This window comes from Anolis sagrei, chromosome 3 (genome assembly GCF_037176765.1).
Source record: "Anolis sagrei isolate rAnoSag1 chromosome 3, rAnoSag1.mat, whole genome shotgun sequence".
Taxonomy (NCBI): Eukaryota; Metazoa; Chordata; class Lepidosauria; order Squamata; family Dactyloidae; genus Anolis; species Anolis sagrei.
In genome coordinates, this window is record NC_090023.1 from 173,318,687 (window position 1) to 173,344,412 (window position 25,726).

Consider the following 25,726-nt stretch of genomic DNA (forward strand, 5'->3'; position numbering starts at 1 on the left):
GATTTGTGCTGGAGTTTCCATAACTGCAAGCCCGCCTCATGTGTATTTATGACACTGAAAACTTAGCATAATAAAACACTTATTGATTATGGATGTGCCACTCAGCAGAATCAACAATGTGCCAAAGATAAATGAATGCCACATTTAAAATGTAAGGCATTAAGCACATAATGAGTTTTGCAAAATGGATTTCAATCCTGAAGAATATATAGAAGGAGAGCAGGAATTGCTATCTCTCTGTAGCCTTCCCTTCCGCTTCTTTGTTGCTTTTCATGACATAACTGGAGGGAGGGGGAACCACCCCTCTATTTCTATTTTAGGAATTCTACAAAGAAGGATAGTAGCTGTAACAGAGAACATGGAGGCGCGCATATATATATATATATATATATATATATATATATATATATGCAGAGAACTCTTCTCAAGCACAGTACAGGCAGTTCCTGGTTATGAACAAGATAGGCTCTGTAGCTTTGGTTCTTAAACTGAATTTGTATGTAAGTCGGAATAGGTACATTTTTAAAGTGTAACTCCAGCTAATACACACACACACACACACACACACACATCTCATCCAGAGTTTTATCATTTTATGTAGTGCATTTGGCCTGCCCACTGTTTTTATTTTCCATTATGTTATTTTGTACAGTTTATTTTACTTGATTGGTTTATTTATTTTATTGCAATGTTATTTTGTTGCTTATATTTTATTTTGCTGTAATGTATCGAGGGCTTGGCCTCATGTAAGCTGCTCCGAGTCCCCTTTGGGAAGATGGTGGCGGGACATAAATAAAGATTATTATTATTTGAAACACAACAAGATGAGTCCACAGCAGACACTCTGCTGGCTGTTGAATTGGATCACACGTCGAACACTTCCCAAGTGTCTAGGACTGTGCGATGTATCGGCGAATGATGCGTGCAGATCCCAGTAAGGTGGCATTCTGCAGCTGGCAGCTGGCAATTTTGTCAGCGCCTATTGTGTTTAAGTACAGGCCAAGGTCTTTAGGCACTGCACCCAGTGTGCCGATCAACACTGGGACCACCTTGACTGGCTTGTGCCAGAGTCTTTGCAGTTCAATCTTTAAATCCTCATATCGTGTCAGCTTTTCCTGTTGTTTCTCTGCAATCCTGCTGTCACCTGGGATTGCGACATCAATGATCCATACTTTGTTTTTTAACACGATTGTGAGGTCAGGAGTATTATGCTTTGTCTGTCTCAATCCGGAAGTCCCAGAGGAGTTTGGCAATTTCATTCTCTGTAACTCTTTCCGGCTTGTGATCCCACCAGTTCTTTCTTGCAGGCAGATGGTATTTGTGGCACAACTTCCAATGAATCATCTGAGCAACGGTGTTGTGCCTCTGCTTGTAGTCTGTCTGTCAGCTTCTTGCAGCAGCTGAGGATGTGATCTATTGTTTCATCTGCTTCCTTGCAGAGTCTACATTTGGGATCTGTTGTCGACTTTTCAATTCTGGCTTTGATAGCCAGCCTTCGTCTCCTTTTTCAGAGTTCCATTTGTGAACCACAGCCATGTTTTTTCTTTGTCAATTTGGCTCTCAATTTTTGCCAGAAACTATCCATGGAGTGCCTTCTTTTGCCAGTTTTCTCTTCTACTCTGGATTGTGTTTTTACGGTATTCCCTCTTTGTCTTTTGCACTTAAAGCAGTTTACTACTATTGACTTCCCTCAATTTTGGTTCTTGACTGTCTTTCACATAATCTGCCAGTGCATATTTCTCTTTTTCTACTGTTTGTTTCACTTGCAGAAGTCCTCTGCCTCCTGACTTTCTGGGCAGATAAAGTCTGTAGACATCACTACGTGGGTGTAATGCGTAGTGGATTGTCATCAGTTTTCTTGTTTTTCTGTCCAGATCATTCAGCAATGCTTGCATCCAGTTCACAATCACAGCAGTGTATCTAATGATGGGAGTAGCCCAGGTGCTGATAGCGTTGATCGTATTTCCGCCATTTAATTTGCTCTTCAAAACCTTCCTGACTCTTTGGATAAATACTTTGCTGACAACATTTTTCACTTATCCATGCTTGATATTGTCCAATTGTAGTATGCTGAGATATTAATAGGCTTTAGGCTGATTGCACTTTATGGTTTGTCCGTTTGGCATCTCTATGCCCTTGCTGTGTGTAATTTCCCCTTTCTTTAATGCCACTGTGGCACATTTGTCTAGACCGAACTCCATACTGATGTCAGTGCTGAAGATTCTCACTGTGTTGGTCAGTGACTCTATTTCAGTTTCTGATTTTCCGTATAGGTTTATTATTATTATTCCGTAAAGATGATGATGATGATGATGATGATTATTAGCATAGGGAAGGGTTAACAACCCTATGGTGTTTGTTTGGCTCTCTGCGCCAATGTTTAGAAGATTTCACCCCACTTTCTGTCCCTGTGACAATTGCATTTTGAAAATGTTGGGTGTCGTGAAAACCAAGATTGGTGATAAAGCCGCAGCGGAGACACCTTTTTCTCATGGTCACTCTTACTGGAGAGAATTTCCCTTCCAAGAGGTAGAGGAAAAGAATCCAAATCTTTCTGGCATCACTTCAGCCACACTTCCTGCACAGCAAATAGTCAAGGTATTGCTCTATTCCTGGATTAGTCTTTCAAAGATTTCTATCCAGGAAGCAGGAAGGATGATAATGTTATTTGTCCAGTTCCCATGTCAGGGATGAAGGTTGATGTAAATAATTAATTCCACTATTATACTTTATACTCTGCCAAAATATGACCATAATTTACCCAGGATACAAATGCACATGTATAAGCTTTGGATAGTATAGGGAAGGGTTAACATCACTGTGGTGCTCCTTTTGCTGTCTGGGCCCCTGTTCAGAAGATTTCACCTCACTTTCTGTCACTGCAATAATTGGATTTTGAAAAAAAAATCCTTTTTGTGGAAACAAGGATTGATGAGAAACCTTCGATGGAGACACCTTTTCCCCATAATAACTCTTTCAGGGGTGAATTTCTCTTTCTGGGGGTAAATTCCTCTCACTTTCTATTGTCTCACCCCCATTCTCAACTATGTGTAAGTTGGATGTTTGTAGTTCAGGGACTGCTTGTACTATGAAAAGCTAGAAAGGAGAGACAGGGATGGGGGGGGGGGGAGGAGGGTCCCACTGCAGTAGTAATTGAGCATTACTATCATAATTAGTATTAGTATAAGCAAGCCAATGCCTTAAATCAAGAAATAGCTTCCTACGAGCTACAAGATACTTGCAGGAACACCTCAAGAAACGAGAGTCCAAAAGTGGCAGGCTAAACCCGGAACCTCAGTCAGTGGTTGATACCAAATGAGAGACTCCCTCTTGGGCACACAGAAGACTTCCAATCTTAAGAAATGGAGCTACAAAGTGGAGTGCAGAGAAGATCAAGCCACAGACCACCTACTACAATATAACCTGAGGCCTGCCACATGTACATTGGAGGACCTTCTTACAGCGACACCTGAAGCACTCCAAGTGGCCAGCTTCTGGTCAAAGGACATTTAACATAATAATAAAACTTTGTTTTTTTAAATACATTATAACTGCACCCTCCATTTGTTTCTGACACAATAAATAAATAGTTTAATAATAGATTAAGGCCTAAATTTGTATGCAGGACAATAATCCTAAACTAGACGGGAATTCAAGATTTCCAAAAATGAGATATGCAGCAGGAGGGAAGAGAAAGATATCCAGAGATAGCAAATTGAGAGGTAGACTTTTATGATACCTGTTGGATTCTCTATTCCATGACTACCTCCATCATGCAAAGCAAGTCTGTGTCCCTGTGTCCAGTGCTTAACCATTCCCTTCTGCCAATCTTTTCCTCTTTGCAGCTGCTTTCTAAACCACAATTTATGGAAGAGCTGCATTGGAAAACTGGAACTGAGGAAATATTTATTTATTTATTTATGGCATTTATATGCTGTTCTTCTCACCTGAAGGGGACTCAGAGCGGCTTATAAGATATATTTTCATACTATATATTATATTATTAGCATAGTACAATATCAGTATTATATATTACTATATTGCACTATACCATTATATTGTAATATTATTAGTAATATTACATGTAATGTAAATATATAATTATAATTATAATATTGTATTATTATGTATGTATATATTTATTTATTTAGCAGTTTGTATACCAGTCTTCTCATCTCCATCGAGGGACTCAGGACAGTTTCCAACATCAATATTACAACAATCATTAAAAATATTATTGCTAGTATTATATTATTGCTAGTATTATATTGTATATTGTATTACATTATAATATTATAAATATTATAAGTATATACAATATTCTATATTATATTATTAGTAATAATGCAAGAGCAGCCGTTGGTGCCACGGGGGGGGGGGGGGGGGCTCTCAACTGATGATATAGGCAGAAGACAATATAGGCTAATTCTTTCTCCCAATCATAACCAAATCTGTTACAGTAATTTGTAGCAGGACCAAGTGTGTGTGTGTGTGTATTGAAGAAAAACCTTATGATGGTAATTATTATGTACAGCTGGTAATGTAGGTCAACCAGCAATCTTGGACCACATCGGTATAACTGTATGGGCTTTTAGAATACAGTTCTGGAGAGTTTTTTCTCTGAGGAGATCTATGCTCAAAGGCTCTGCTCTGAGAAGCAGGTTAGAGAGAAGCCGTTATGCTGCTCTAAAGGAGGCTATGGTGGAATAGCCGTTTGCTTACGGTTTATGTTTTGCTTTCACATTAGACTTAAGATGAAGATGCCTTATTTTGTGTTACTTACAAAGACTATGTAAGTTTCTTGAACTGTTTGTTTTTTGTATGCAACATTGCAAGTTTGTGTTTCATCTCTGCTATTAAGAGTAAAGATTTTTCTGTTCATTTCTACTCTTGTCTGTGTGCCTTGTACATGGGACGTGGCTAAGATCTGCTTGCTGCACAACAAAATCCTCCTAGGTTATTATCTAGCTTCTGCTGGACCAAGAGATTCAGCCACTTTAGCAGTCATGGGTCAGTGCTATGGAATCCACTTTAACTGTAAGTTTGCCTTTCTTGGGACTATGTGGTGGTGATAAAGTAGGATACAATAAAGGCAGTAGTGGTGAATTTTGTGTCCCATCGTCCTTTTATTTTGCCTTAGAAAAAAACTAATAGCTTCCAGGGGATACAGTTAACCAACCTAGTCTTTTTCAGACCTTTTCCTTGGCCTCATTTATGTTCATACAGGATTTTTCCTTTCCATTTAGTGGGGCTGTGCAGACAGATTTTCTAGGCCCATACATACACTTTGTTGAATGATTGTGAAAGCACTTGATTGGATGATACCATGAATGTTTCTGAGTGGTATGCTTGATGCAAGTGAAGATCCCAGGGCAATAGGGACCTTACTGTGTATAGAATTGATGTGTACGTCATAGGATTGCTGGTTCTGTATCTGTAAAGGGTCAGTTACAGTGGCTTAGGAAGTCTGACTTGGCCATTTTAGTCCATGCTCTGGTTACATCCCATATAGACTACTGCAATGCGTTCTACGTGGGGTTGCCTTTGAAGACTGTCCGGAAGCTTCAAATGGTCCAACTGACAGCAGTCAGATTGTTAACAGGAGCAGCGCTCAGGGAGCATACAAGTCCTCTGCCGCGCCAGCTCCACTGGCTGCCAGTCTGCTACCGGGCACAATTCAAAGTGCTGGTTTTAGCCTATAAAGCCCTAAATGGTTCTGGCCAATTTACCTGTCCGAATGCATCTCCCCTTATGAACCATCTAGAACCTTAAGACCGTCTAGTTCATAAGGGGAGATGCATTCGTCTGCTCTCGATCCCGCCTACATCATAAGTATGTTTGGCGGGGATGAGAGACAGGGCCTTCTCAGTGGCGGCCCCTTGGCTAGGGAACACCCTCCCTAGGGATAACAGATTGGCTCCCTCCCTCTTAACGTTTCGGAGAAATGTTAAGACATGGTTGTTTGAGCAAGCGTTTACAAATGCAGAGTAACTGACATAGGAAATGGAATGACTAGACAATGGAACTGGACAATGTTTTAACAAGGAGATGTCAATGATGTTAGTTTTATTGTTTCTGTTGTGGTTTTATATTGTTTTTAATGTGTTAATTTGTATTTTGATATTAGGTGTGTTGACTTATTGTAAACCGCCTTAAGTCGCCGACAGGCTGAGAAAGGCGGTATACAAATACAGTAAATAAATAAATAAACTGCCATTCCACCGTGCTATGGAACTAGTTTTGCAAGGTCTTTATCTTCTCTGTCTTACCAAACTACAACTCCCAGGATTCCACAGCACTGAGTAGATGTACCCCAAGTCAGGTAACTCTGCTTGGGTCTTTAGACAAGAGATTTCCCCTCCTCTCCACGAGTCAGGCTGATCCTTCCTAGATTAGCGCAGGATCATACCTGTTATGTTCATCTCTCTTTGCTCAGGGTTAAAAGGGAGGAAAAAAGAGACATGATCACTGTGAGACATTTTGTAGTAAAGGATTTTCTGACTAAACCCATTTCCCCATCAACAGTTTTTTAGCCTGATTTCCGGCCCACTGCTGTGCTAACGCTGCAACCTGGGGACTGAAATGGCTCGGCCAAGGCTGCAGAGAGGGGACAAAGTGGTGGGGAATAATGCAGTTGTACTTACTTGTTGACTAGCAGAAAGTTCCCAATCAAGCAGAGGACCGAGGGCACAGTGGAAGCCACGGAAATGTAACTTTCAAAGAAGTCCTGGGAGGAAAATAGTAAATGTCAGTTTTCTTTTTTTTTAAGACTGTAGAAGAGAACAAGGACATCGTATGACCTGTCCCTAACATAAATCACAGGCACAGAGACCTAAGGTCAAGGCTTCATGGCACTAGAAAGCTCACAGAACTGAAGACTTGACAAAAGGATTAAACAGCACCTGTTTACTTAGCTGAGGAACATATTGTCCACCTTGAGATAATCTTAATGTGTTATTGGCCTCTCTGGAATGTGCTTTGCATAGTGAACATTTCTCAGTTGTGGTCTTAGGTAACAAGAACTGAATCACCCAATGCAATCAGCAGAAAACATCAAATATTGCATTTATTTAGCTTGTGGCTCTCAGTGTTCATAGAGAAGAACTGTTGCAATAAAGAGCTTGTCTGCTTTTACCCTTAAGTGCTTTCTTAGAATCCTAGAGTTGGAAGAGACTTCATGGGCCATCCAGCCCAACCCCCTGCCAAGAAGCAGGAAAACTGCATTCAAAGCAAACCCGACAGATGGCCATCCAGCCTCTGTTTAGAAGCTTCCAAAGAAGGAGCCTTCACCACACTCCGAGGCAGAGAGTTCCACTGCTGAATGGCTCTCACAGTCAGGAAGTTCTTCCTCATGTTCAGATGGAATCTCCTTTCTTGTAGTTTGAAGCCATTGTTCCGTGTCCAAGTCTCCAGGGCAGTAGAAAACAAGCTTGCTCCCTCCTCCCTATGACTTCCTCTCACGTATTTATACATGGCTATCAGGTCTCCTCTCAGTCTTCTCTTCTTCAGGCTAAACATGCCCAGCTCCTCATAGGGCTTGTTCTCCAGACCCTTGATCATTTTAGTCGTCCTCTTCTGGACACATTCCAGCTTGTGAATATCTCTCTTCAATTGTGGTGCCCAAAATTGGACATAATATTCCAGGTGTGGTCTAACCAAGGCAGAATAGAGGGGTAGCATGACTTCCCTGGATCTAGACTTTAGACTCCTATTGATGCAGGCCAAAATTCCATTGGCTTTTTTGCCACTGCATCACATTGTTGGCTCATGTTTAACTTGTTGTCCACAAGGACTCCAAGATCTTTTTCACACGTACTGGTCTCAAGCCACGCGTCCCCCATTCTGTATCTTTGCATTTCATTTTTTTCTGCCTAAGTGGAGTCTCTTGCATTTGTCCCTGTTGAACTTCATTTTCTTAGTTTTGGCCCATCTCTCTAACCTGTCAAGATCGTTTTGAATTCTGCTCCTGTCCTCTGGAGTATTGGCTATCCCTTCCAATTTGGTGTTGTCTACAAACTTGATGATCATGCCTTCTAACCCTTCGTCTAACTCTAAGTCATTAATAAAGATCCTGAACAGGACCGGGCCCAGGACGGAACCCTGCTTATGGCACTCCGCTCATCACTTCTTTCCAGGAAGAAGAGGAAGCATTGGTGAGCACCCTCTGGGTTTGTCCGCTTAACCAATTACAGATCCACCTAACCGCAATTTTGCCTAGCCCATATTGGACTAGTTTGTTTGCCAGAAGGTTATGGGGGACCCTGTCGAGGGCCTTACTGAAATCCACGACATTCCCCGCATCTACCCAGCTTGTAACTCTATCGAAAAAAGATATCAGAAAAAGCCAGGTCCCACAACAGGGGGAATCTGAAACGAACAATGTTGGATATATTGCAGAAATATGGGTATTTATGCCATCGGATGTCTATGTAATGTTTAATATGTCTTTAGATATTTATATGTATGTAAGCTGTCTGGGCAGTTACTGGCCCTTTTAAATTATAAAAAACTTAATAAAAACTATTTTAAAAAAAGAAAAAGAAAAAAGATATCAGATAAGTCTGGCATGACTTGTTTCTTGCAAGGTTTCTGTCGCTGCTGAATTTCAGTGGTGCAGGGTTGTTATTTTACATATTTTCCCAAAAAAAACCCAAAAACACACACCATTGCAAAAAAGCAAGGCACATGATTTTGAAGTGAATTATACTTTCCAAAGTGGGTGTTCCTCACATGCCTTATTTGGCCAAGAAAATGCTTCCCTGAAAAACCAAATCTGGTTCCTCTCACTGTCATTTCTGGTTGTCTCACACTACAGAATTTTGGCAGGTTGCAGCTTTGGCTATGGCTCAGGGCAAGTGATGGAAGAAGTTGAAACGAGCCTATCTAAATTTGCCAATTCTTAATTGCAAATTATATAAAGCAGAGATAGGTATTTTAATAGAAGTTAATATATCAATAAGCTTTTAAAATCCAACTATATTAATAGCATTATATTTACATTAGAAAAAAATAACCATTAATAATGTATGTTACATTGCCATTCAAAAGTTAAATGCCTGCATTAAGATCCTTATCAGGATAAGGAGAGTAAATACCAGTGGTAATTTACCAACTCTTGCCCTGTCCCCGACTTTAAGTTTGGAGAAAAGGAAAGAATTGCATGGATTCTTGAGGGAAAAAATCATATCCATCCCAGCAAATCCTCGTTGTTGTTGTTGTTGTTGTTGTTGTTGTTGTTATTATTATTATTATTAGCTTTCCATTTCTCAATCCCTTGTAACAGGCACATATAAAGCCCTAAATGGTTCTGGCCCAATTTACCTGTCCGAACTCATCTCCCCTTATGAACCATCTAGGACCTTAAGATCATCTGGGGAGGCCCTGTTCTCAATCCCGCCATCATCACAAGTGTGGTTGGCAGGGACGAGAGACAGAGCCTTCTCCGTGGTGGCTCCTCAGCTATGGAACACCCTCCCTAGGGATATTAGATTGGCCCCTCTCTCTTAACATTTCGGAGAACAGTTAAAACATGGTTGTTTGAGCGTTTACAAATGCAGAATAACTGACGGGAAACTGAATGACTAGACGACAGAATTGGACAATGTTTTTTAACAAGGAGCGAGGGCCGGGTAAAAGACCTTGGAGGGTCGCATCCGGCCCCCGGACCTTAGTTTGAGGACCCCTGATGTAATGTCTAAATTAAATTGATAAACATAAACTTTAACTTGAGGTATATGAGCCCACAATGCTACAGAATTTCTAACTTTATTGCGATGTTAATTTTTGCTGATATGAAACTATGTCTGATCGCCCCCCTTAATAGCTAGTTTGATTTATTTGTAGTTAGAGTTGGCAGCTTCCATGTCAGCAGGGCAGTAAATCCAATCTGGGTTTTAATATAAACTTTAAGTGAACTTTCTCGACGCTCAATATACTTAACACCTTGGATAGCTCTCTAGCCAAGGATGAATTGACACCAGATAATTAATGCAGTTAGACACCACTTCAACTGCTATGGCTCAACGTACTGGAATAATGGGAGCTGTAGTTTTGCAACGTCTTTAGCTTTCTGTGTCAAAGCATGCTGGTGACTTATCAAACTACAACTTCTAGGATTCCACAGCATTGAGCCATGGTAGTTAAAGGGGTGTCAAACTGCTTTAAACCGACAGTGTAAATACAGTCCCAGGGTAGATTTATTGCAATACTGACATCATACTTTCACATGCTTCTGGATGCCATTTTGGCACACTGCTGGCCTGTTTGCGAAAGTTTCCTTGTCTCTGGTTAACTGAACAGACAAAGAAACTTCCCCAGAACAAAACAGGCTGTTTTTTTTTCCTGGCCTTTAGTGTCTCACAAATTACTAACCCAGCATGTGTGAGTTTATGACCAGCCTGTAAACTCTTTTATGTGCTAGTAACTAGTGTAGATATATTTGCAGGAAATGATTAACCATCCCTGCAAATTAAGGCTGTCTTGTGTTTCTTGTTGCTTAATTCTCTCAAACTTCCCCCTTTACATAAGAATAACATGGGTACACAGAACCCAGATCCAAACTTGTGTGTACAAGCATTTAATTATTATTTCGTACAGTTCTATCCTGCCTGTCTCCCCAAAAGGCGGACCCAGGGCAGCCTCACATAGGCATCAACGATGCTTGCAACATAATACATAATATTAAAACAGTAAAAGCATTTTTAAAACATCATACAAATCAGCCAATATGTTCATTTAACAGTAATATTAGAATGCCAGTAAAATCAAAAATCAAGCCGGAAAATCCAATGTCGCAAACCCAAATTCCTTTTCCTATTGTCACTATTATCTAGTCAAACGCTTGGCCCCAGAACCAGGTCTTCAGTTGTCTTCTAAAGGACAGGAGAGAGGTGGCCAACCTGATGTCCTTAGGGAGGGAGTTCCACAGACGGGGGGGGGGGGGCACTGCCGAGAAGGCCCTATCTCTCATCCCCAACAACCGTGTTTGCGAAGGTGGTGGGATCGAGAGCAGGGCCTCTCCTGAGGATCTTAAGCTTCATGATGGTTCGTAGCAGGAGATACGTTTGGACAAGTAATCTGGGCCAGAACCATTCAGCGCTTTAAAGGTTAAAACCAGCACTTTGAATTGTGCCTGGAAGCTAATTGGTAGCCAGTGGAGCTGGCTCAACAAAGGAGTAGTACGCTCCCTGTACGCCGCTCCAGTTAACAACCTGGTTGCAGACCGCTGGACTAACTGAAGCTTCTGAGAAGTTTTCAGAGGCAGCCCCATGTAGAGAGCGTTGCAGTAGTCTATTCTGGATGCAACCAGAGTGTGGACTACCGTGGCCAAGTCAGACTTCCCAAGGAATGGGCGCAGCTGGTGCACAAGTTTTAATTATGCAAAAGCTCTCCCGGCCACCGCCGAGACCTGGGGTTCCAGGCTCAGTGGTGATTCCAGGATCACTCCCAGGCTGCGAACCTGTGTTTTCAGGGGGAGTGTAACCCCTTCTAACACAGGCTGTAACCCTCATTACCTCTGAGGATGCTTGCCATAGATGCAGGTGAAACGTCAGGAGAAATGCCTCTAGAACATGGCCATACAACAACCCAGTGATTCCAGCCAGGAAAGCTTTGGACAATACACATGAGGGTTCTGTGTGGGAAGATTGCCCCAATTCTGTCGTTGGTGGGATTCAGAATGCTCCTTGATCATACGTAAACTATAAATCCCGGTAACTTCAATTCCCAAATGTCAAGGTCTATTTTCCTCAAACTCCATATGTCATTATATTTGGGCATATTGAGTATTCGTGCCAAGTTTGGTCCAGATCCATCATTGTTTGAGTCTACAGTGCTCTCTAGATGTAGGTGAACTACAACTCCAAACCCAAGGTCAATGCCCACCAAACTCTTCTAGTGTTTTCTGTTGGTCAGAGGAGTCCTGTGTGCCAAGTTTGGTTCAATTCCATTTTTGGTGGAGTTCAGAATGCTCTTTGATTATAGGTGAACTATAAATCCCAACAACTACAACTCCCAAATGACAAAATCATATTTTTTGAGTGATGGCCACTCCTTGTGTAGTGAGACATTTTGTTGCCAAATTTGGTGTGATTTCGTTTATTGGTTCTTTTGTTTTTAAGGTACTCGTTATGCACAGAGCATTTTTAGATAGATAGATAGATAGATAGATAGATAGATAGATAGATAGATAGATAGATGGGAGAGATCCACTATTTCAGCCATAGGACAATGCATCCATCTCTCTACTCAGGTACAGTGCTGATAAATATACATATGTTTGCGTTCTCCAACTGGGGGGGGGGGGATACCCGCTGCCTTTAGCAAAAAAAAAAGTCTGTCCTGTGCTGCCAAGATGGTTTTTGCAAAGTAGCTTTTTATGAGGCTTAAAAACTCGGCAGCAGAATCAGCCGGGGCTCCTGCTGGGTTGAAAAAGCAGTTGAAGCCCTGGGTGAAGGAGCAAAGCACTAGAGCGTTACCTGGATCACAAGGCATGAAATTAGCAGCCGCAAAGAGGCTGGCGCCAGAAATAGGAGGCTGGCAAAAGGAGCTCAACTTCAGATACCCAAGTCCCTTTGGAGACGCTGAACTCTTTCCCTGTTCGTCACCCACGCCTTACTCTCTCCAGCACCCAATTCCCTGGAAGAAAGGATGCTGGAAACCGCAATAGCAGGGAACACACCACCTTCCGTTTTGGTGCCCCAACACGCATCTCTGGCAACCAGGTTTTGAACTGAACTTCCCTATTTATTTTTAGTGCTTTCAAGGAAATGATTATGTCCCAGCAGGTAGAGTGTCAGCTGCTTAGAGGAGGGAAAAAGAAGAAGAAATGAGTTCTATTTTGGTCAGATTACTGCAATTCCCATAGATGAGGCATGTTTGTCAACTAGTTCAGAAACTCGTACGTAGCTCTGTTTACAGTAAACATGCTAATGTCTTTCCAGTTTTTAAAAGATCTTTGCTGGTTGCTCATTTGTTTCCTGGCACAACTCAAAACAGCTGTCTTGGAAATCTAACTTCTTTGTTAGAGCTGGGATCAATGCCCGCTTCCATTTGAACTCTTGCCAGCACAGATTTCCATTCCAGACAGGGCCAACCCTACTAGTAGGCAAGGAGATATGTGGGATATTACTTGGCCACAGTGGTCCAAGCTCTCGTTACATCTAGGATAGACTACTGCAACACACTACGTGGGGTTGCCTTTGAAGACTGCTAGGAAGTGTCAAATAGTCCAATGAGACGCAGCCTGGTTAATAACTGGGGCGGCATACATGGAGCAGAGGCGGCCCTAGGTAATTTTCAATGGTAAGCAAGCAGTATTTTGCCCCTTGAAGATACCAGGAAGACAAAACAACTCTTTATTATTTCTTAATTTTCATATTTATTTTTTATATTTTTTCTTTCTCTTTTCTTACCTTCTTCTCTCTTATCTTTCCTTTCCCTCACTTTGCTATTTTCTCTTTTTTGCTATTTTCTATTATTTTAATTGTAAATGAAATATTTAATAAAGATTATTTAAAAAAAGAGTGTCACCTTAGGGTCTCCATAAGTCAGAAGTGACTTGAAGGCACACAATAACAATAATGAGGGGAAATGCTTGTGGAATTTTCTATCAGAAGTGCCAAAAAACTGGATACTCTGCACTTTGATTTGAATGTGATGACATCCTTTGACCTTTATAGCCTTGAGGGAGAAAAATATATTGTGAGGCTCACCTAACTCTTTTTGTGTCTCCGAACTTTACACCCACATTTCTAAATCAAATATTTGTGTCGTTTATTATTTAAATGTTTACTCTCAATTTATCTCCTTGCATAAAAAAATCAGGCAACAGGTTTAAACTATGGGAAGAGGTAATCATAACTCACGGTATGCAAAATCTTAGGTCTACAAAAGGCCCAGAAAAGAACCATAGCAACTACACTTAACACCAGAATATTTGAATAAAATATATAAGAATATATTAAGATATTCTGAACATGAAATTGCTGGAGGTTTTGGTATAGTGAATTGCTATTCTTTGGAAGGGAAATTAGGTAGGCAATCAATGTAATGATCAGTTTGCTCCTGACTCACTACACTGGCCAACATTTTGGTGCCTCAAATGTTAGATCTGTTTCTGTGTATATCTGACCTGCTGATTCCAAAAATGGCACCACTTTCCTCTATCTGCTCTACCTTTTGAGATACAGAACATATGCCACATACCAGTTGCCATCTGCTCGCAAAGAAAATCATGATAACCATATCTAAGAAACTAGAGCTGATGTGTTTTTTTCCCAATGTAATTTTCTGACTCAGTGCCCCAAACAACCCAGGGAACAGACCTAAAAACCAAGACATCAAGAATTGTTGTTGTTGTTAGGCTGTGCTATAAAAATGCAAGTTGGTTACATGAAAGAAGGAGGAAAGAAAGAAAAACCATGATGTGTTCCCTGGGTTGTTTGGGTGTTTATTTATTTGGATTTGGATTACTGAGACATCCCTCCCATAACACCCCCAATTATCAGCTGGAAAACAAAGCAAAAAAAAAGGCACAATAAATTTAATTTCAAGTTTTTTGTCTTGCTAATTACACATTTTACCAATGATATTTGTGCTATTTTATGTAGTGTGTAAGTTATTCAAGATTTCTTATACTTATGAGACAGTAAAGGCAATTATGATGGTAATATAACAAAACTGGTGTAGGGGGCAGGTTAGGTAAACTGTATTCTGTTTCCTCACTTTCCAATTGGAAATTAATCTAGATGAAGAATATATATGGACAGACCATATTGATCAGTTGGTATGTCAGATATATTTTGGGTGTATGGTATTTTTCATTAACTTTGAATAGTGATAAATCATATAGTCAACCCTCTGTATCTACTGATAGTACGTACATGGATTGAATAATATATGGCTTGACAATACCCCCCTTGCAAAAAAAATTCCAAAAGCAAACCTTTGTCCATATTACATAAGGGACATCATTTTACTATGCCATTATATAGAATGGGACTTCAGCATCAAGAGATTTTGGGATCAGCGGGAGAATCTGGAACCAAAGCCCTGAGGACACAATATATATAGGCAGTCCCCAAGTTACAAACAAGATAGGTTTTGTAGCTTTGTTCTTAAATTGAATTTGTTTGTAAATTGCAACAGGTACAAAGCTTATATATAAGATTTGGATAGCATAGGGAAGGCTTAATACCCCTGTGGTATTTGTTTTCCTATCTATGCCCCTGCTTAGAAGATTTCACCAAACTTTCTGTCCTTGTCATAATTGGATTTTCAAAAATTTGGCTTGTTGTGGAAACAAGGATTGGTGATCAAACTTCAATTGAGACCTCTTTTTCCCAGGATAACTCCTTCAGGGGTGAATTTCCCTTCTGAGGGATAGATTTCTGTCACTTCCTGTTGTCTCACCCCTGTTCTTAACTATGAGTCATTTGCAAGTCGGATGTTTGTAACTTGAGAACTCACTTGTTAATTACTTAAACTGTGCAGCCAACAGTACAAGGGAAAGGTTGGCTCTGTTGTTTTAAGATCCCTTCTGTCATATGAAATTCAGATTATCTATTTTGAATTGAATTATATGGCAGTGTAGACTCGTATAATCCAGTTCAAAGCAGATGTGGATTATCTGCTTTGATTATTTATTTATGACATTTATATGCAGCCCTTCTCATCCCGAAGGGGACTCAGAGCGGCTTACAAGTAATATACAATACAATAAATAAAATTAATACAATCTTCCTGGACCCCTCTCTTCACTCTGGTCCCAGAGGAGCAGTTGGTGTTGGTGGGAGGTGCTCCCAACTGATGACACCGAAGACAAGTTGGTGTTGGTGGGAGGGGTTCCCAACTGATGACACGGAAGACAAGATGGCACTGTCTTCTTGGCCCCTCTCTTTTTACTCTGGTCCCAGAGCAGCAGTTGGTGCTGGGGGAAGGGGCTCCCAACTGATGACATGGAAGATGGCACTGTCTTTTTGGCCCCTCTCTTTACTCTGGATTATAAGGCAGTGTAGAAGGGACCAGAGATAGCAAATGACCTAAGGCACTTAATCATTTAAGGTTTAAAACTACTCTGATGTTGCCAAAGGCTCGCAAACAGGTTAATGTCAGGTTGGGTTCATCACCCTTTCTGGTTCTCCGGTCTAGTCTTAGCCACTCTGTGCCTTGTTGCCTTCCTCTTAACAGATCTGCAGCACCAATACTTGTTCCCTCTTATCAGTTATCACCTAGAATAAATTCCTGGCAATGTTGTATTCTCAGAAATCACCCCTTGGAAGGAGCTATAATTAAACCGTACACTGCAGGAGATCGCTCTGTTTTACATGTCCTGGTTCCAATCAGTGCTTAATTTCTAGAAAAGGCATAGATACCAGATTTCCCACCCCACCCCGTTAAAAGCTATATATCAGGTGCATAAGACTAATCACTATATCAGATCACTGGAATCAGATCTTGGCTTTCTTTTCCTAACTTTTTTTATCATATCAGAAGCAAATTGAGAATACCGTTATAATGTATAGAAAAACTACAAGCAAAGTTAAAAATTTGGCATTATACTAAATATCCTTTGACCGGAAGTTGGCCACTTTCTTAGCTCATTTTATGGGAATTGATATTTTATGTCAGCTTGACATAATGGGGAGGACAAAATAATAGCCATTGTTTTACTAATGCTGATCATTTCTTCTGTTTATATTGTTTTATATTTTTGTTCCTCATAAACAAGTAAATGTTCCTTAACTGTTTACAGCCTTAACCCTCCATTTATAACAAAATGTGATTTTTTTAAAAAGCAAATTCTTTGTGTAATTATTTTCTGAATAAACCATCCTTTAATATACTTCCCAACTATTAGTATTGGATATCCACAACACATTTTATGTTCTTCAAATGGCCAAGTGACTTTCAATTTGTAAGGGGTGCATTCCCTTCCCTGAAAATGTTAATTTTCTCTTGGGGGTGGGGCACAAGAAAAAACATTTTTTCTTGTATTTTTCAGAAATTTTGCATTTCTACAGAACTGTTGTGTTGGAGGAGGGTTCTGAGAGTGTGTCTTAACCGCAAGAAGATCCAACCATATTTCAGGAAATAAATCCTGACTGCTCATTGGAGGAAAGGATAGTAGAGGCCAAGATGAAGTATTTTGGCCACATAATGAGAAGACAGGAAAGCTTAGAGAAGACAATGATGCTGGGGACAATGGAAGGAAAAAAGGAAGAGGGGCCGACCAAGGGCAAGATGGGTGGATGGTATCCTTGAAGTGACTGGACTGACCTTGAAGGAGCTGGGGGTGGTGACGGCCGACAGGGAGCTGTGGCATAGTCTGGTCCATGAGGTCACAAAGAGTCGGAAGCGACTGAACGAATGAACAACAACAAAACAGAAGTTACAGGACGGTAGATTTTAACTGAATTTTTGACACTATGTATGATTTAGGAATTGTATAAATTATAGGTGGGCTTTTTTTTCCCATTAATGCCAAACAACAATCTTTTGAGACTGTCATAGTTGTGGATTTCCTGTACCAAGAAGCATATACTCCAACTGTCCCAGTTTGGCAGTTCCAATTAATCATCCGCTGACTGATTTTAAAATGTCCCAGTTTCTCTCCTCCTCCCTTCCCTTTGCTTACTTCAGTTGCTGCAAACTGAGTTCAAAATGGAAAAGCAGTTTACACAAAATTGACCCAGCGGGGGGAAAGAACACGGGCGGACAGAATCCTATCCTTTTCACTATTTTTGGACAAAAGCAAACTTCTGCACCCTCTCCTGATTCGTTCATACCTTTCAACAATTTGACCATATTTTGGTGTTGCTTAGCCAGGTTTCCTTGCATTCATCTATGAAATCTTGGAACTTATTCAGCAGGGAACTGGATTAAATGGCCTGCAAATGATCCTTCAAGTATATGATTCTACAGTCAGACCTTCACATTTGCTGGGTTAGGGGCGCAGGAACCTTGCCAAATTATGATTTTTTTTTTAACCTGAGAGAATCTCCAGGTTCTATGGTCAGTTTCTGCTTGTCAACTTTTCCAGATGTGATTAAAATATTATCTCTAGAAATCTCTAGGTTTTTTATGGTCAATTTCCAGTATGTGTTGACACACAGTTGAACTCTACGTACAGTTGCACTGTGAACAGAGAGCAGTGGTTCCCAACCTGTGGGTCCCCAGATGTTTTGGCCTTCAACTCCCAGAAATCCTAACAGCTAGTAAACTGGCTGGGATTTCTGGGAGTCGTAGGTCAAAACACCTGAGGACCCACAGGTTGATAATCACTGACCTAAAGATTCCCAAAGAGAACATTTTAATCACTCCCATTAATAATCAAATCAGCAAACATGAGACTTGCAAATGTGGAGAGACAACTCTACATATTACAGCGAAAGTTTGATGTAATCTGGCTCAAGATGTGTTTCTAGGCTTCACAGACAGACTGAGTTACTTCTGGCATCAGGCACAAGCTACTATGTTAGTAGTACTATGTTAGAACAAACACACGCATACAATCTTTCATGATTGTACTGGCCATTAGTACCAGTCACTGCTTCATCAGAGACTGGATCAGGCCTTCTCAGCGGGCTGCTCAGCTTCAAGCTGTGCAATCAACTTGGTGTGTTGGACATATTTGCACGTCAGGCCACTTTTCCTGGCACTTCGATTCACTTGAGAGTTCCTGGCCATAACTTGGGCACTATTAAAATTCCTGCGCATCGACAGAAAGAAACACACCATTCTTTAAAATATGAAGTGCTGAGAAATATTTCACATCTTCAACTTCCATTGTTACTTTGAAAGACCAGTAGCTTGGTCACAACATTTGTCCACTTGATGGGAACTCAAGCACAACTGAACACAGTCTGGGATCATGTGTTGCACTCCTGGACAGGAAAAATTCTCTGATTTTAAACACCACACGTTGAATAGGAAAACAATCCTTTTATTGAAAATAAGTAAAAAGTGGCACAGTGGGTTAAACCCCTGTGCCGGCAGGACTGAAGACTGACAGGTCACAGGTTCGAATCCGGGGAGAGTCAGATGACCTCCCTCTATCAGCTCCAGCTCCTCGTGCGGGGACATGAGAGAAGCCTCCCACAAGGATGATAAAACATCAAATCATCCGGGCGTCCCCTGGGCAACGTCCTTGCAAACGGCCAATTCTCTCACACCAAAAGCGACATGGTTTCTCAACATGAATCTTCAAAGCATCCATGAAACAAGGACAAGAACTAGGCATGATTCTAAACAATGCTTCATCTGACTACACATCCCAAAGCTGAGACTTTTATTGCCTCATTAGCTAGGTCACTAGCGGTCAGAAATTGGTTTCTCTTTAATTGAGGCTTCATTATTGTTTTCTGTTGAAGCTGGCCCAATCGGCGAAGCCGGAGGATTACAATTTATTTGATCAGTCATATGACCATTTCAAAATAGAACACGAGTAAAAAAACAAGGCAAAAAGGTGAGGACAGCAGCTGACCTTCTATTTATAGTCAGAATCTTATTTTCCTGGTTCTTCTTTCAGGAAATCTGCTCTTTTCTTAATAGCTTTCAGAATAAAAAGGCTTACTCTGATTATGCTGGATCTTTCCTGCCCTTGCAAGAGGGATGTCAGAATATCATTTCTGTTGGGGGACCTGCAGTTGGATAATATTGGATGTAAATATCTGCCTCACAGTTCAGTATATGCTGGACAGTCAATTAAGAAATGTTCAATGTCTTCCATTGTTTGTTCTCCTCAGACGCAGAATCTCTCACTTCTTGGGATGTTACAGTAGCGCCCGGTTTGCACCACGGTACCGAGTTGTTCAAACCTAGCCCTAGTATATATTCTCCACTGTCCGGCCCTTCTGTTTTGGCTAATCCCTTGTTGCCTATCTCTTGGCTCGCTATCTACTTGCTCATAAATTTCTGCAGGTGTTGAGCTAACTTTCTGTTCTCTCTCATGGGAACCCTCTGGTAACAATTCAAGCACACTGTCATCCCCACACCCCTCAGGGACATTCTCCTGGGAAACTACAGGAATCTCTTGGTCATTTTCTGCATCAATATCACTGACCAAACCACTGCCATCTTGAAACTCATCTTGAACCTCAATGACACCCTGATCCAGGAAGAGCTCCAACACCATGGTGCAAGACACTGTGTATTTTTACAGTGTGAGGAATAAGTCTCACATCTTTTGATACAGAAAGTGCCACTTCTGCTTGTTGCTGTTTTGTCATTTCAGTAGCAACACACAGGTAAGTAAGGGCCAACAAGTGCATTCTCACTACATGGTCCCTCCACAACTGGAATTGCCTGAGATGGAACAAATGAATAGAGCTTTAATGAAGTGATCATATCTCCCGTTAGCTTAACCTGTCCCCTTCCCTATGGTATTTAGAGGAGAGCAAGGGACTGTGTTGTTGCTGACTCTGCTGTCTAATGTTCTCTGGATACACCATTTCATTTTTCAGGGTTAGCAAGCCAGCATATTCCATAAGCAATAAAACTAACTTAGTGCTTTTGTCACTCATACTACCATCACTGTCGGCAGCTCAGCCCTCTGAAATGTCCTTCTTTAAATTAGGCCACTTTGTGGCTCAGCTGAATTTGATCCGAAGGTGGGAAGGGGTTTCCCATGTGCAACTTTTCAGCAACAACACTTCCACAACATGACCCTGCGTGTTTTGCTTGGCACAGACCAATATAAATCAACCCCCCCCCCCTCTCACAACACAATTAGTTATATTTACAAACAAATCACTTGAGAACATAAAAAAAGCAGTCATCCTATTCATTTTCCATCACTTTAGGGGCCTTCCATGTTATTCAATCCTGGCTATGTGTATCCGAGTGTGTGAGAGAGATTCTGTGGGTGAGAGAGAAACAGACTGATTGATCCATCGGCTGACTGATTGACTTCACGGCTACCTAAGCAGCCTTGCAAATAAATCTACAAAAATTCCCAGCTGACAGAAATCTGTTTTGGAGCCGATTCGCTCAAATGTGAAAGAGAAGGAAGCTATTTTAGTAAAAACCAAAAACAAATAAACAACTCTCCCCTACCTAAAATGTATACACATTCACTAGCTGAATGACTTTATATATAGTATTGCATTTAAGCCTAAAAGTTCCTTTGATGCTACAGAAAGCCCAAGCTAAATCGTAACAGTGTAAGGGCCTGTTCAATCCATGCTTATGTGTATAGGTGGGCAATTCCAGTGGGCCAACTTTAAGCAATAAGGCTTAAATTTGCTGTCTGAAGCAATGTCTGCCTTTTTGCTTTCCAAGCATAGTGCAATGTCAAAATCTATGAAAGATTTACCTGTTTTGGTTCATTTGTTATCTTCATGCCTTAACATCCTGAGACAGAAAGCATTTGTATACAGTTTGAGTCCCTTACCTGCTGGACCTGTAACTCCAATTTTACCTATTCACATCTGACAAAATTTTCTCTGTCTTCCAGGCAACTGCATTGTATGTTTCCAATGGAAATCACCAGAGACTTGCCCCCAAATTCTAGCAAATTCCTAGATACCCCCCATGGCAATTCTGTGGTAGTAGTAGCAGTTATTAATTTCAATAGAATTGCATAGGTGGAAAACATGCACTTGTGTCTTGGTAGGGTTAGGCTTCAGGTGGTGTCGCACCTCAGAGTAGATTCACTTTGCTAAAAAAAACCAAACTGCACACAGCCAGGTCTTTAAAGTTTATTAAAAATAAAAGGCAAAACGTTCTTAAAAGCAATGGTAATGTTCCAAAAGATCAATATAAAATAGTACTTTGAAAATTAATCCAAAAAGGCACCAGGAAAGCAAAAACCCAAGAGAACATGACAAAGTCCTGAAAACATGAACACAAGAACTGCAAGATAATCCAGACAAGCAAAGGCAAGCTTCTTGGTTAAACAAAAAGTTGCTTTGACAATGGTTTGGTCTCAAACACACTGCTTAACACCCCTTGCAAAACATGAAGCCGTTCTCTCTGGCCTCCTTTTTGTTAACTATTCTCACACTCCTTCGAACTCTGAATTCCAAACGGTCAGCCCGATCTAAGGTTCCCATTTCGTCAAGGTCAGTCTGTTTCTTAGTGTCAGCCTGTTTCCCTGCTTACTCATTATCAAGCTGAGAACTGTCCTCCTTCTTTGAGTCAATCTGCACTTGCACCTAGCTATTTTAAGTATCAACACTCTCATTCCTTGCTGTGGGAAACTGCACTTCTTCACTGTCTATAACAGGGACATCTATAACAGGGACATTTTGAACCAGACTGTGAACCTGAGTCCCATCATCCTCATTAGAGACACTCTGTGGTTCCAGCTGGGTCACAACAGGTGGTTATCTTTGTAGTAGCTGGAGAGATCTTTCAAGGCATTAGTAAGCTAGATTTCAATTGTTTTGAAGTCTTTTGCTTGTGTTGTTAGGCCAAGGTCATCAGCCTATATAAAGCTCTTTGTTAGTGGTGGTTGTGCCTGATTGTTAGTAAAGATATTAAACAAGTACGGTGCAAGAACGCTGCCTTGGAGTAAGCCATTCTTTTGCCTCCTCCATCTACTTTTCCTGCCTTGAAACTCCACATAGAAGCTACGGTTTTCTAGGAGAGTCTGCATAGCTTTTGTAAAATCATAGTCTCTGGTAATATGGTAGACTTTCTGCAGCATTTTCCTATGTTGCACCATGTCATAGGCTGCTGTAAGGTAGATAAAAACTGTTCCAGTAATGCATCCTTTCTCATATCCTTCCTCGATGTACTCAGTCAGAATAAGAATTTGGGCTGTACAGTTTTTCGCTGGTCTGAAATCTGCTTGTTGTGTATAAACTGGGGCTCAATAACAGGTCCACTACATGGCTACCAGCCTCCTCCCAGCAGATTCAAATCAAGGAAAAGCTTTATGAGAACTACCATTCCTCTTGGTGTTCCCCCAGGAACAGCATGGGTAGCCCTCTGGGCAGCTAAACCAGGAAATCCTAACTGGAATCCCCCCCCCCCCGGGGCGAGGGTCTTCCTCCAAGGACAAACCAAGAATGGGCAACTTGTCCCTGAATAGACTCAGAAGCGGAGTGGGCAGATCAAAAAACAACGTGGCAAAATGGCACTACCTAAAAGAATCCCACAGCTTGGGTGACTGTGGAGCAGAACAGACAACTCCACATCTGTATGCTTGTCCACTATGCCCTGCCTCATGTAAGAGGAGGAATTGTTGGAGGCTATAGACAATGCCGTTGCTGTTGCCCATTTTTGGTCAAAAGATATTTAGCCACCTGCGCCTTCTATTTTTATCAGTTTTATACTAATTAATGCAATGCTTTTGATACGAAATAAATAAAATTTCAATAGGAATTCTGTTTCCACAGCCAGTTCAAGAACTTATCCTGCATGGATACAGGGATCATACTGTATAAACTTCTATGTACAATATGAATTACCATTATGTAAAGTCACAGGTTCCATCTCTCTTCTCCACAAACAGGTTAAATCTTCCTTGTATCATTTGTCAGGGATGGGCATAATATTATTCATCTTCAACTAAAAAACAGGTTTCCCAAGACCCAATCTCTCTATCATTTCTATCATACCTTTCTCCCAATATGGGACACTGAACAGATCAATTAAAACACTGGACAATACAATACTGCCCAATTTTTTTCTTCTTGCAACACTTTTCTCATTGTGCTAGAAAACCCATGCCAAAACAATATTTCTCTGTACAAAACTCCCAAACAAAACAAAAAGCAAGCAAGCAAATAAACCAAAACACATTTTTGGAAAAATGTTGGTTTGGGGTTTTGTTTTGTTTTTGCAAAGTGAATATTTTTCACAAATAAGTATTTTTTTTCTGAGGAAAAGCCTATTTTTTTTAACAGAATATTCTGTGCAGAAGTACATATACAGATTTGCCAAAAGTCACACTTTTTGCACAAACATCTCACGTGTTAGAATACAGGGGGGAAATACACATAAACAATATTTTCTCCTGCAGTGGAGAGAAAAACAGGAGAAAGTATTAATCCTGAGAGAAAGAAAACAGCTAAAGATTTGCTTAGGGAGAATGAGAGAATGCCCTTGGGGCTTTAAAATGCAGAATAGAAAGCTACATTACTAAGTTGGATGCCACACTTATTTCTGGGTATCTGGTAATTTAGATTTTGGATCAACATTTCCAAAGGAATAGCTAGTTTACTGTACTACAACAAAGGAGTCTTGTGAAACCTTAAAGACTGCGATTTGTTATTGTATGAGCAAAAAGCAAGAAGGCGAGCTTTCATTGTGATGTTCAAAGTATTATCTACACCATCAATTGTATGTGTATGGTACTGACACATGTAAAATATCCTTTGAGTAACAATAAGAGCCTTGGCCCCTCATGCTTTCACTGGTTTGTTAGTTTTAAGACATAACGGGATGCTGCCAATTTAATATAATCGAATTACAAGTTTATAAAACTGTGATTAGAAAATATCTGTATAGCTGGGAAGCTACACACAAATATGGTCCATGTGTTTGACAAGACTGAAGGACACAATGGCTTAACCCTATTTTCTTCAAATCATTTATATGGATTTTATGCTATCCAGATAAATAAATAAACTGTTTCCCCAACATCCTGACTGACAAACAATTCTGGAGACCTTGAAAGTTTTCTCAGTTTTTTCTAGAAATGGAATATCTTATCTACTAGCAACCAAACTGCCTTTCCTCACCTTTCAGTTGACAGCTCCATGAATGTGGATAAGAATGAATGACAAAAGTGCATGAATGTGGATTAGAATGAATTACAAACCCTTTTGTCTGGGCTTTCACTTACTAAAGGACTCAGATATGGGACTTCAGATGCATTCCACCTTCTCCTAAACAGGCCACTAGCTCCTCTCTGATCTTGATGGCACCTTGGAAGTGTATTAATTGAGAGATCTCCTTAGCGCATCAAATCAGAATCTACCTTTTGTTTGAGTCCATCAGAAACTATTTAATGCATGAATTTACATAGATACAAAAGTTGATCTTCTGGGAGGGCTACGTTTACTCTCCACTTGGTCCTGAGAAACGGATCAATTTCCAGGAACTATTTGAGTTCTAAAGTCTCAGCAGTCTCAAGTGTGAATAATATTTTCCCTTGTCAATTTCTTCTTTTTTCTTTCTCTCTGTGCAAAGTAAAGAATCTCTTTTAGCTTCAATATGTTAACTTCTGGATCCACAGAGTAAAACCGCTTTCTCTTTTCAATGCTTTAAAATATGCAACTCAACGGAGACAACTAGCAAATGTTCGCACCCTTTCTCTTTTTATTAAAATAGATTTTTCTACTCAAAGACCGCTCATGCTTTTTCATTTTCAAAACAAACACAACCTAATATTTTAAAGTAGTAATTCCCAAGTTCAGTGTGTTTCAAGTTATACCATATATTGTAATTTTTTGGGACACATCAAGATGCATTTTATTTCCAGTTAGCATAGCACCTTTTCCAAAAGTCCAGGCCCACACCTAGAAAGGTATTCCAGAAATTCTCATATTTTGCTGGGTTCTTTGTGCAATATCTATTTCTTTACCTATGGGTCAATGGTTCTCAACCTTTCTAACACCGGGACCCCTAAATATGGTTCCTCATGTTGTGGTGACCCCCAACCATAAAATTATTTTCGTTGCTCCTTTATAACTGTAATTTTGCTACTGTTACGAATCGTAATGTAAATATCTGATATGAAGAATGTGTTTTCATTGTTACAAATTCAACATAATTA

At 40.4% G+C, this 25,726-nt stretch overlaps 1 protein-coding gene across 1 annotated transcript in view; it reads right to left on the minus strand.

Annotated features, from left to right (window-relative positions):
* SLC29A3 (solute carrier family 29 member 3) overlaps positions 1–25,726 on the minus strand; it is a 67,091-nt gene that overhangs the window by 16,493 nt on the left and 24,872 nt on the right. The window contains exon 3 of the mRNA XM_060768854.2: positions 6,645–6,727. Within this exon, the coding sequence (XP_060624837.2) occupies positions 6,645–6,727 (83 nt within the window). The remainder of the gene's footprint in view (positions 1–6,644; positions 6,728–25,726) is intronic.